Source organism: Adelges cooleyi, unplaced genomic scaffold (genome assembly GCF_023614345.1).
Source record: "Adelges cooleyi isolate 19-005CV unplaced genomic scaffold, UGA_ACOO_1.1 ACOO_flye_CR_arks_rails_tigmint_CR_PRNA_307, whole genome shotgun sequence".
NCBI classification, from domain to species: Eukaryota; Metazoa; Arthropoda; class Insecta; order Hemiptera; family Adelgidae; genus Adelges; species Adelges cooleyi.
Genome location: NW_026095978.1, coordinates 621,047 through 634,982, shown reverse-complemented (window position 1 = coordinate 634,982; position 13,936 = coordinate 621,047). Strand labels below are relative to the sequence as shown.

General features: G+C 33.9%; 1 protein-coding gene across 1 annotated transcript in view; it reads left to right on the top strand.

Moving 5' to 3' along the window:
* The window catches only part of LOC126839680 (uncharacterized), a 190,374-nt gene extending 178,102 nt beyond the window's left edge, over positions 1-12,272 (top strand). The window contains exon 7 of the mRNA XM_050575088.1: positions 7,633-12,272. Within this exon, the coding sequence (XP_050431045.1) occupies positions 7,633-7,721 (89 nt within the window). The 3' untranslated portion in view covers positions 7,722-12,272. The remainder of the gene's footprint in view (positions 1-7,632) is intronic.
* The last annotated feature ends 1,664 nt before the right edge of the window (positions 12,273-13,936 follow it).

The following is a 13,936-nucleotide window of genomic DNA, read 5'->3' as shown; positions in this document are numbered from 1 at the left end:
CTTAGACGATACCTCTACTACGAACATTTTAATAGCTTCACACTTTAAAACCCCGAAAACCGACCAAAAAAATGTATTTGCATTGTATTTTTCAACTACGTCGAAATAGTTACAAGTGTGAGGCGTTTGGTCTCTCGTTCGAAGAGTCTATTAAAAATATAATTACACACTTCAAATAATCAACACGTGATATGATGATGATATCAGATTTTTAGTTGTAAAAGGTAAAGCCATATTCGAACAATTAATATTTGGTACAAGGTTAACCTAGGCATCTCTAACTTAACCATTTTGCCCTCCGTACAACTCTAGAAGAGTCTAGACTTATCTCCGAAGATTACCCCTTGGGATCCTCACTGGAGATGAGACACTTAGAACACCTTTGTCTGGTGATCACATTTAACGGTGTCCCTCGGCTAAGGTTTAAGTAATAAGCCAACAAGTTCGGTTAAAGTGTAACATAAATTTGACGGAGTCGACGACGTGACGGCAAAGTGAAACTCAACAACATTGTATAATATTATACAATCCTCAAAGGAACAACGTCGAGGAATACAATTATTTATGAAACGTGAGCCATTGAAATGAACCGGAAACAGAAGTTTGAACAATAGCTAATAAGTAAACGTAATCTAAAACTGTGTGCAAAGTGATACTCGTCCTTATAAGATGTAATATGATTTTATAGAAAACTGTCAGAGAGTTGTCGTGGAATGAAAATTAAATTATCTTTCATTACTCAACGACAACGAGAGATTTGTTCTTACTGGAAACCGTCGACACGTTATTGCTTGAAATTATAAAATATGAACTGTGCACCACTTCAATGGAAAATGTGTGGAATTAATTATGGATTAATTGTGTTGGCGATATTGTTCAAAATGTGTGTAGAGAATATTATTCTGAAAAACAATGCGAATCGGTTGAGTATTCTAAACGTTTGGAAACGTTTTAAAGGAATTCATAAAATAAATACAAAAGAGAAAACCTTTTTCGACCTTAATCCGGAACAGAGAATTTACGAGTTTTGAAACTGTGCAGATACTATTTAGTTTGTTCGACGGGTTACTACCGTGGTTCGACCGCGATAACCTTCACAGTTCACACCCATATCGATCAAAAGTATACTGGGAATAATTTTGGAAGTAGTAAGTTGTAAAACGCTTCTCGTCTTCCGGAAAGTTCAAACGGAGCTCCGATAATTTGTTTGCCATTATCTTTAGATAAGGCTAATATATATAAACGATCCCAAAATCCAAAACGCGTTTGGATTACTTGCTCGCCCAGCTCGAGACAACAAGACCGTGTAGCTCTATACAATTTCCACGAAGATAAACATGTAGATATTGACTTGGTTAGCAATGAGTTTAGTAGCCAAAGTTTAAGTATTACTTATTTTCTAGCCGAATATCATCGTAGGTATATTTTGTGAGGAGGAAACCAAGCCAGCACGTGGCTTTCTAAAGAGCAACAAAAGTCAAAACATATGCACAATTAACTGCCCTGGCAATTTTATTAAAAATATTACTAAGACTTGATAAGATCTTTGTATCTTTGACTATATTATCACAGATTAGATAAAACCAATGGTGCACCCTATTAAAGCAATGCAATTGCAGAAAATCTAAACAAACCAAACCCCTCCTGGACTCAGACTGCTTACTATTAGAAGAAAAAAATTCTTTATGGCAAACTATTGTTTCAGAACTGTGTATCACTGAATTCATTGATTGTTTCCACTGATATAATAAACAAATTATATGATTGCATATTTTAGTAAAATATTTTGTACGATAGTAAAATTTCTAGAACGTGGTCACACTAAGTCTAGGAGGGTTTCAGTAAAATTGCATCATCTAGTTATATCTATTTTGTGCTGTTATGCATTTTTTAACTGCTTTTTGGGACAATTTTGATGATAAAAGAAACATAAATTAAAAGTGCCTTTAGATTTTCATTGTGATATAGATTGGAGTTTTTCATTTCAATTAAAAAATTCCCAACATTTATCCACAAATTATTTACTATCTATCAGGTTTTACCTGATCTGTTACGTTATGCAGAATGACTTTTTTGTCCCCCCAATAATTGTATGTACCTATTTTTACTGTTCTAGTGTACTGTTTGATGATGTAGCCATTCGGTATTTTTGTTCTGGTTATAATCACAATACATATACTTGACGGAGCCCATTCTAACAACGATTATCGCCCAAGGGCATAACTGTCAGACAGGCGCCGCTGAAAGAAACATCTCCGTTTGTGAAATATGTTTTTCTGTCCTTTTAATTCGACACAACGTATTGCAATTACAAAAGGCCGTCTGCCTACCAACCGCCCTTCGAGCGCAAAAAGGCTAAAGTGAAAAAGTTATTTGGAACCGCTGGAGAAAGTTTTCATACACAGAGCTTGAACGATCCAGACAATCCGGCATTACGTTGCGGCTTGTAAAGGGGATTAGACCCAAAGGATTTAGATAAAACAAAACAGTAATAATTTAAATCCATGTTACACTCATGTATTGCCCACTTGATACCATCAAATGTCCACACGAATTTACAGAACACTGTACCGTAAGCAACCCGGGTGTAATCAAGTTCGTTAACCAAAATAATGATATTCAACATATTCAAATGGTTGGTTTCCACGTACGGGTTGTTTTGTACAAAACAAATAGCTAACAAAAATGAAATGAAACTAAATACTTTATCAACAGTTGCGTATTTGCTGTAAATATCCAAAAATTAAAAAATATTATCCCTTTGGCCTCTACATAAGTCTGGGAAATCATTAAAAGATTCATATGACCTAATGGATACTACTATCATAACATTTTTTGCAATTTATAATTGTATTTATAAATATTTTTTATTATTTTATCAAAACAACTCAAGTGGAATGTGGACAATGTCAAGTTTGAAATATTTCATACTCATAACGCCAGTCTGTTGGCTTGCTAATGTAAGTGTACATTTTTGAAATGTCGAGCCATTGTTTTCCTAGAAACACACGCTTTCTGCTACCAGCAAACTAAAATATAACAGCAGTGCTCAAGTGGTTTCCCGTTACTCACTTCTGGACTTTTCGCAGCTGCATTACACAATGTTATTCTTAATTTCTACCTTTCTCCCTTCTTCACTAGTTTACACTAACAACAGCTAAGATTTTTTTTGTGTTCTTAGTAAACGTACATAAATAAATGTTGTACTCTTTGTGTTTGAAAATTCCATATAATTCTGCACGTAACAGGTTTAGTTAATAAAAATTGCATTACAAAATCTAATACAATGAAGTCTTATAAGGTGCCCTGTGTTTGATTATGCATAAAAAGAGGCAATATTGGAGGCAAAAAAAATATAATTTTATGTCGACTTATTTTCATGTAATGGCAATAGGGTATTTAGTTGGCTTACATGCAACTCGATTTTAAATTCAATAAACGAAAAACTTAAAGTTGAGAAGTAAAAAAAAAACATTTTAACCATGATTGCTGTTTGATTTACATGTCAAAAGTACAGTGTTGCATATTAATTAATTTTAGTACAGATAATAATTATAATATTATTTAAACATTATTATTTATCATAAAAACGATTACGTTTAAATTAAATAATTACTCAAAATAATATTATTATCCTTAAGAGCTTAAGAAATTCCGTCCGGTCGGGTCTTCTTGACTCGAGTGTACCGATTTTGCATAACCTTAACGCCGTCCTAAATAAATATAGAGTGATCAATTTTTTACAGTAATTTTTCTCACTAAAACATTCAATGCCGATTGTGTTGTATTATCTTGACGCTGAAATTGTAAAAAAAAAAAATGTGCAAAATAAATGTCACAAAGTTCAATAATAATAATTGCCATTGGTTTATCGGCGGCAACCCAACGCCTTTTTCGTTTGTGTAGTTGTTCCGTTTACGGTATAATGTATTTTACTACCGGCTTATCTGTTAAATGCTCGGCTATTTTTATTTTTATATTTTTTTACACGCCCTCAGTGTTGTATACTATATTGTATTTGGTCAAAACTAGTACCTGCGCTTTTTTCCAGCTTAGAATTTTACCCGACGTCTAGGGCTATAATAGTGTCGCCTCGGCCGCGTTGTCCTTTACATTGCCATAACCGTTACTCTTCCATTTAATCGCTTAACGGTGTAATCTAGAAAAGATAAAAAAAAATATATACTACTCACGAGTCCACATAAATACAATCTGAGCTCGAGCCGAGCCCGGTCGTTTTAAACCAGTTTGATTTAAAACGGCCACGCTATCAGATCGGACCTAGTAAATTGAATCATACATTCTCATATCGTGTTAAGTATGTATACAACTATGTATAGTCTGACCTGGTCAAACGATTTTTTTTTGCTATTTCCTCGCCCTCTGTAAGAACAGCGTTTAATGGCTTGTTGCGGCTTAAGACGTATGGCTCTAGAGTGTAGATCTTCATCTCGGCCACAAATACATTGTACAGTATTGATTATTCGGCAATAATTTTTCAATAATATTTATACAATAATGATATACTACTCTCCGAAGGGTGTTCTTTTCGCCCTTTAACTCACTCGCTCGACGGTTAGGTCTGTCATTTTGGATCCACCCCCGTCCACAATAATAATACACTCTGCGTGCAGTGTAGTTTATTTCTCGCCGCCGCTCGTACACGCCAAACCGGGGTGATCGATACTGTCTTGCCCCTATTGTCGACGCTGTTGACAAATCGATCTCGTGCCATTTACTTAATCGCGACTAACCGGCGAAGCGAAGGGTGAAAAAAAAACAAGAAAAATTGCCACCCATAAATAATGTATGAAACCCATCGATGTGGCTGCGGTCGAGCTTGGAGTGTCTGGAGCGGCAGGAACGTTCCAAAAGTGTCCCCGGGCAAAAGGTCTGCGGTCGAATCGGATCCATCAGAGTACACTGTAATTTCGGTGGCGCCCATCTAAGTATGGTCCACGGTCGAGTTGGCTGTTAAACGTGAACAAGTCAAAATATTCCACAAAAACCATTGTCTAGCTCGCACTCAACCTGACTTTCCGGTTGAGCTTTTTGTGTTTCGACTTGTGTTGGGTAAAAGATACTATATTTTGTATTAGCTCTCTCAACATTAATAACGTAAATACAAGGGTTACCATAAGTATTACATTATTGCAATATCGCTCACTAAATTTTTTTCAAATAGTCTTAACTGTTTTATACATTTTCTAAAGTAAGTAATAAAAACTAAAAAAATGCTACAAATAAAAACAAAAATGAATGCACAAGTCATGTAAGGGTTTTCAAATGTATTAAAGATTTGAAATTAATTGAAATATAATTACACCGGTGTCATATTTCTTAATTTGATTTTTTGCATTTTGTCTCGAATACTTTGTCTGTGCCCACTTTCTAAATTACAGTTTCTTACATTAATTATTATAGTATCGGCTTGTGCACGACATACATTTTAAAAGTTGTATATTATATTTGTTTAAAGGCGAATGAAAGTAGAAATAAAATTTGGTGTTAAACATATTGACATGAGTTAGTAGTACGAAAAACCCTATTGTTTTATTCTGTCCAAATTTCAGGTAAAAATTAAAAATAATTATTGTCAATGTATGTTTTCACTAAGTAGTAGACTACACATAAAAATAGATGGCTCATCTGAAATCAGAGTGACCACAGATTTAAGCATAAAATTGTATAATAATAACACAGATTAGATTAGATAAATAAATGATCTAATCTGTGATAATATAGTGAGATATATCTTTTAATTGGTAAGTAGTTTGTACAATATAGTGTAACATATGTGCTATCAGGCGTTTTAAAATAAAAACCCCTATTAAGTATTAACCAAACGCTTTACGTACGACGAATGGTTACATCAAAAGCTTAATATATTTTAATGAATTCAGACAAGGAATAGTTAATTACAAATTACGTTCACGACACGAACTTTAAAGGCCACCAAGTAGTCGAGTGCAAAGTCAATGTCTGTGTTGAGTACCGGTACCTATATGGAAAATCCTCTGTAGGTTGAGCAGATAGGTTTATTCAGATGGTATTTAATATGGCCGTCGAAGGAGAGGACGATCATTATTTCTTTTTATCTATTTTAAACTTGTACCTTGTTGTCGGGTTTCAGTGCGACATCCGTTTGTCCTTTGGCCTCTTCACAAGCGAGTAGACACCCTACACTGCATTTTACCCGCGGGGCTCCGCCGACTGGGCTAAGTCGACGGTAATGATAATTATTATTCATATTGTTTCCTATAGGCGTTATTATTTTCTTTTGTCTCGGTGATTATATTTTATCGGCGGCGGTGGCGGATGTTGTGTTTTCTCATGCCGGTGACAAATACTTGTCAAGCGGTCCCTTCAATAACAATAATAATAATAATCGCACACGGTGAAACTTACGTGGTCTTATGTTTACTCGGGGCTCGGCACGACTCTCATTATTAGAACCTCTCCATTGTCATTCAGCTTGCATTGTCATTAAGTTTCCAAGGCTCCTCCTCCTCGGTAAGAACGGACGAGTCGTGTTTGATGATAAAGAAAACCCGTATCGGGTACCTACGTTGTTGGCGCAAGTCGCTAATTGCACACAATGTCTCAAAGTATAATGACTACTGTCATTCATTTGCTCTGCCCGGTGTTCGTTATGCGCGACGACGGTCGTCGGTTCGTCGTCGAGTTGATTTGTTAATCATTAATAAAATAATCGCATTTATTAGGCCACCGAATAATAATAATAAAGACAAGTGTTGTACAAGTACCTACCTACCTAACATCATTTTTACAGAACAAGAGAGGAGACATTTTTTTGGGTTTTGAAATTTCCACCGAAGATTATTTGGATATAAAATATCATTTTTTTTTTTTAATTATAACAGTTATTAACACACAAAATAACATTATGTTAATATACTGTTAATGCCGATTCGACGGCATTGGTATAATAAATGGTAATCGTTAAAGAAAAAAAAACACAATTATCCCTCGAATAGCGATAACATCAACAATGGTTTTCGTTTGTTAAGCGGATAAACGTTAATATTATACAGTGTACTTGCACCGGATCCAACGTCTACCGAGAACTCGAATAATACATTACCGAAGAATTATTATCGTTATTTTATTTCTTAATCGGGTTCAGCTAATTAGTAAAAATAAATTATTCGCCCGGTCGTACGCGCAATAACACTATTTCGTGACCCGTGGACATTAGGCAAAATAAATAAATGGGCGGAGTAGCGGAGAAAGTGTATTACCAGACCTGATAAGACTGCCCATACCGATACACATTGGGGAGGGGGTGGGGGGGGGTTAAGCTAATTAACCGAAAATGGACAACGACCGGCGTTGACCAGTGGTTATTATATTTTTTCCAGAGCTCTTTTTAAAACCCAAAATTGTGACCTATTTTTATTTAATTGACTTTTTAAATTTATAATGATTTTGCTGAAAATGTTGACTGGTCGACGACCAGTTTTGGGAAATCACTGTTAGATCCACGCCACACATCTGTGGAGTTTACATTTATATATATTTTCAAAAAATATGCCTGACTCTTAAAAGCTATTTGATACAATAAAATATGTTATTTTATTTATCACCGTTTTTTTTTTTTTTTGATTTCAGACCCGAACGCTGCCGACCAGACCTACCCGCCCATGATGATTTTCAGCGCCATCACCATCTACTGGATCTTCAACATTATCTTCAACTAAAGAAGCACAATTTTCAACCTACCCTGTAGCTACTATCGCTTCAATTAAAAAACTATAGTCCTCGTAGTACTAGTGCTAATAGTCTGTTATCATACTAAAAAAAAAAAAACCAAAAAGTGTAGGTACCTCGCTTAGATTGGACTAGTGTAACGCCATACCAATACCGTTTCAGTCCCTTTAAGAGTTCCCATAATCAATCCTGGCACTTTCAAATCTAAATAATATTATATTCTCAACCCTGTAGTACAACTAACGCAAACTACCCCAGATAACAGCCCGTAGGATTAATAAAGCAATACCAAGAGGTATTTCCTTATGATTTTTGAGTATTCAAGTTTTCCAAAATCATTCATAGTTTTCCGCTTGGGTATAATATATTTCCGAGTTGTTCAGAGTCAATACCTAGTATCTTAACTTTTAACTTTCCAAATTTCACTCATTCGTTCACAGTAAAGAATATTATTATTAATTTCGGTCTTGCCAGTGTTTTCTATCGATATCGTTCTATTCAAAAATATAATTATTAAGACAGCCGTTCGAAGTTGTCAAATTATCTTATTCATTAAAGTCACAATAATATCTGACGTATTATTAAAATACTTATAAAAAAAAGCTACTTAAATACAATAATAATATTATTATCATTTATAAGTCTACTATTAAAATTAAATATATTACACGATTTAATAAATAACAACGAATAGTATTATACATAGACATTAAGTTTTAATGATATATCTACTCTGTAACACTAATATAATCGTTTTACAACAATAACATGCGATCCAACATCGTCGCTATTATACGATATTATTTACTATACTTAAGCCGATATCTATAATCTTTATATATAACATATTATAATAGTATGTGGTCAAAGTCGAAACTCGTCTTGATTCACTCTATTAATATATGTTATCTAATGTTTTTTTTTTGTCCCAATTAGTAGTCAATATGATTATTTTATAATTACTATTACTTTGCTAATAACTATTATTCTATTGTTAAGACTAAAGGTTGTTAATGTTTTTTTTTGTTTTTAAAAAAACGCTGTTGACTATACGTTTACCCGGTTTGTTACCATATATAAGACGCGTGTGATTTTTAAGTTTTTTTTTTTTTTATTAAATCATATGTGTACCTATTTAAGAAGTGTACGAAGGATGACGTAAAGAAATTATATGAGATATAATTATTGTATTATATTGTTATAGAATTTAGCACCGAGTGTCGTGCCGCCAATAACATTTACTTAAGGCGTGAAGGGAAAACAAGTTGGAGGTTGGCCTCGTGTTTCGGGCGTTCCGATTCAAAGACTGAAAAGTAGTAGAGAGTGTCCAGGAAATGTATTTTTGTTGAGATTTCGTAGAGAAGTGCATCTTATAATATTTGACCGGTTGACTTGTAGTCCCGACGATGAGTTTCTTCCGGTTCGTCTCAAACGGCCGTCGTAGGCTCTTTTTGGTATTATATCTATATTCTATACTTATTAAAGATATTTCAGGCTTCTTATAAAACAATATATGTGTATTTGACGAAAATAGTCCGTTTGTTCATCTTGAATATTAACCTTGGGTCTAAAAGAGCCAATCTATGTGCACAACTCCAATAGTTCATTCAATATATTATCTTCCTTCCTACCGTCATGCTCGATAGTGGCAAGTTTAAACGCAAACGCTCCGACGGAATATCGACAGTTTAATACTAGTTTACTAAAAACGGTTTCACTTGAACATTTTCCATCTCTTTTAGGCCCGAGTAAAACAGTAATGATAATAAGTATACATAAAACATTTTATTCGCAATTATTACCTCTTTATTCTTGTCTAACGTTTGAAACGGTTTTTTTTTATATTTTTCTTTTGGTTAATCCCCCCCCCCCCACCATCCGCTAGTTACGAAGTAATAATAATAATAATAATAATAAATGCCGACCCTTTTCCTCGGGAAATAAAATTACCCACCCTTGCCTCGGTCCGCGCTAAGGCGATTGGCGTGGTGAAAATATTACTATGCGAAACGACGGTGACAAACGGTTAGTTGGCGTTCTCGTTAATCGCGTACCTATTCTAATTGCGCCAATCGATCTAACTCAACACCTAAGCACGCGATACTCGCAAAGGTAAACGCAAGTATTATCATAATATATTATTATTATTATTATTATTATACTCGTATTTCGTTCGACCTGCAACCGTAGGTCGGTTGTATCCACTTTGCCTCACTATACTTAAGCGCTCTACAAAGCGGCCATTGTATACGACTCGTTGTAACTTTAAAACGTTTCGATCGTTTCATCGATGCCCGTTTGTTTCTACGCGAAAATCGCTACTGATTAAATTATATTATAGAAATCAATACTACCGCGTACAATACGACAAGTGTTGTATTCGATTGTTTCGGTTATAAACGACAACTGTCAAAAATGTGATAACGCGACGGTAAAAAAAAAATAGACATTTTTCACGGGATGAGAATTTCAACTTTCAACCATTGACCGACAACGGAGTAGGTAGTGCACCTACGGTTAGACTCGTCCGGGTAACTCTTTTCATCGGCCACCATATTATTTTCATTCGTCTACTCGGTACAGTTCCATTGTCGCGCCCACGCAGGCGATTTCTTAATAGTTTTTTCGGCGACATTTGATCCGGTGTCACACTTGTTATGCTGTCGGGCGGGCGCAATAAGAATATTGGGTCAAGACTTTTTGGCGGACCCGTGACAAACGGCACCGGGACTCACGGTACACACAAACGAGAGAGAGAGATACTGACTTATGTGGCGTGGCCGATCGCATTGTGTGAAAAAAGGTCCGAGCATAGGAATAAAAGCAAAAAAATGATGAAAAAGAGGTGTCCGTGCAGCGACGGCTTCGTTTGGCTACTGCAAAACGTTACGCCCGCGTAGGTATTGTTTGTAACTCGAGGCCCCAAACAAATGCCGGTGCCGTGCCGACAGGTAATTAAGTTGTAACCGCCAGTGTTGGGAATCGCATCGTCGCTTCGCTTTGGGAACACATCCATTTTGCCACAGGCTAAACGCCATTTACCGCCGACGTTTGCGATGACGGTTATGACGGACTAATTGATATCAACCGCGCTCTGCTACCAAAAGAAATTCGCAACACCGTTTTCCACTGTGTGCATATGTGCATTCCAATATTATCGGACGTCGAATTTTCGAATCCTCAGCGCGCATACGGCGACCCCCCCCCCCCGGGTTAACGGTGAAATATTTACTCGCGCGAGTCCGACTGAAGATGGAAAAAGTTTGCGGAAAAGAAGCGATCGGCACGTGACGGGAGTTAATTTTTTTTTCCACCCCCGACCCAATCGCGCGCGTTCCCTCTATGCGTGCGTTATTTTGCTGTCACTTCGCGTTCTTTAATTTTTGTTCGTGGAAACCACACGGCCGACAAAACTTTTCTCGAGGCCCCGTGCCTTTGGCTTCCTTCAATCCGAGCACATTACGTCTGGCACGCTTGTAAAGCCCGAGTAATTCACGGCGTTTAGGGTAATAAGGGATGACGTCCCGGCGGGATACACTATCGTGGATGATTTTGCGCCGAACGTTGATATTGCAAACGAGCAGTTGGCTAAATTCGTTCCGTCGGCTCGCGGGCAATTGCCGTTTTAAAAAACTCCACGAAATTTCCAATAATCCAAACACAGATGGATTGATTCCACCCAAGATATAACTATCTCATTGTTGTATTCGCGTAGTGGTGCCCGCCAAAATTATATCGAAATTGGTGTACTCGATTCGTATCAAACCGATGTGAAAGAATTGCCAAGTCACACACAACGCACTGCCGTGGAATAGCGCCTATTGTTGTACAATCATCTTGTCTTTGTCGGTGGACAGTTAAAATTTATATCCCGAAAAAATAAATAAAATGTATTTCTCAACAATGTGTACTTAAAACGTTAAAATTCCATTATCGGTATACATTGTAATAAAATATAAATGTATGTTTTTTTTTTTATTTTACAAAATCTATTATTATTATGAATAATTACTTTTGAAATATATTTAAGAATTTCATATTAACCATTATCATTATGATAAAATTATTGTATTAGACACATCGATATTAGTGTTAAGCTTCTTTTTTTTTTTTGTAGTCTTAATATCATAAAATTATTATAATATTATAATCGCTTATGTCTTTAGAGTGTTTCGCCGTATCTGTTAAGTTTTCATCCGTTGACTTCAAATATAGCAGTAGTATGATATAAACGATGATGTCGGTTGATTGTAAAAATTATATTGTTTAGTTGGTGGATGTTGACCAACAGATATGAAGCGAGATGCGGCTTAAATAATTTTATCTACTTTTTTAGCATTGTAGTTTGCTAGATATAATAAAATGATAGTAAAAATTAATAATTAGCGTGTCGTTTATGTACACTTTAGGTCGTCTATAGACATATTATAATAAGTAGCATTGTAGCCAATTATGTTATTATTATTATATAAAAGTAGGATTTACTAGCTATATAATATTATTATTACAAAAGTATACTATAATGATTATTTTTCCTTGAAACCGTCTTTATCACTTGAAAGTTTTGAAATATAACCCAATGCGTATCATATTGTGTTGTTTTTATTTATATACTACCGTGTAACTTTTTCTTTATACCAATGATATGTTAATGTTATGGAAGAAACAACTGAATGGTATTATTCAATTTTACTGTAATTGTACACCTAATTGTGTTTCTAACTCAACTCAAGAAAATTTGCACAAAAACACAAACTTTTACTGGGCAATTTATTATTTATAGTTAAAATGAGGATCTTCTATGACAAGGATGAATACTCTCAATCGGTTGTTAGAAACTTATTAATAATAAGCAGAGGCCGGAACAGTTTTGGAACTTTGTCATAAAAAGGTCATTTAAATAGTTAAACGAACAAAACTCGCACCATAGATTAAATACAAGGGTATTAATAAAAAAAAAAAAAAATACAAAATTATGTAAACTAAGTAAATGTAAATTATTTAATTATTTAAACGTCAAATTACACTTTTTTAAATTAATATTATTATTTTGTGTATTTTTTTACTATAACATTATCATCAATAAAATAAACCACAAGTTTACTAAATATTGTTAAAAACATTGTTAGTAAATTTTTTATCACTAATATTTTGGGCATTTTAAATACAAATTCAAAAATCATTTTTACACAAAAACTTGTATTAAAATTACAGCTGAAAAGTACATGTTTAGAAAAAATTAAAACTATACCAGAAGTTTTAATGAATTACAAATGTAAAGTTAAATACTAAAATCAAACAACTTTGTATTTACATATTTGAAAATATATAACAGATAATTTTTCAGAAATTTGTCAGTTAGCTGCTTATTAATGTTGGTAATGTTTTAAGTTAAAAACAGTATTAGGATACATTTATGACATGGTGGACACAAGTGACTTCATAGTTCATATAAAATAAAGACAACATGGGAGTGTTAAAAACATGTTGATATTAACAAAATATTTGAATACAATTAACATAAATTATATAATGTAATCAAATAAAATTTAATAAGTTCCATATTATGATATATATATATTTTTTTTTGGTGATATATTAAATTAAAATATATTTTAAATAAAAAATTAGCTCACGATCTAAATAAAAAAAATTGGTTCCGAATAATTAATACAACTACTAGTTATAAAAATGTAAAACTATATGCAATAGTATAAATAATTAAATATGATCAACTGGGGTAATAATTGTAAACGTATGGGGCAAATGTATTGAATATTTTTTGAATAAAGTAAACGACAGTTTTCAGTTTTGTCTTCTTACTTTTAATTATAAGATATTAAAAATATACTACAGAGGTAATTAAGTATAATGAGAATACTGTTTGTTTTTTCTATAAAAAAAAAACAATTGAATTTACATTTGTCCCGTTCGTTTACAATTATTACTCCGCTTGACTATAATATATAAATACTTAATAAAACTAAATAAATACTATTAATAATAAAGTATCGCTTTAAATAATTGTTACCGAAACAAAAGTTGCCTCGGTCTGATTACCATAAGCACTGTGTATTTTGTGGATGATTTGCCAGTGAATAAAATTAATATATAGTGCCAAAACAAATAAATTTTAATTTTAATTTATTGATATCACGACTATTAATCATTGACAAGTTGCTGGGAAGTATTTATCAAGAGGTTT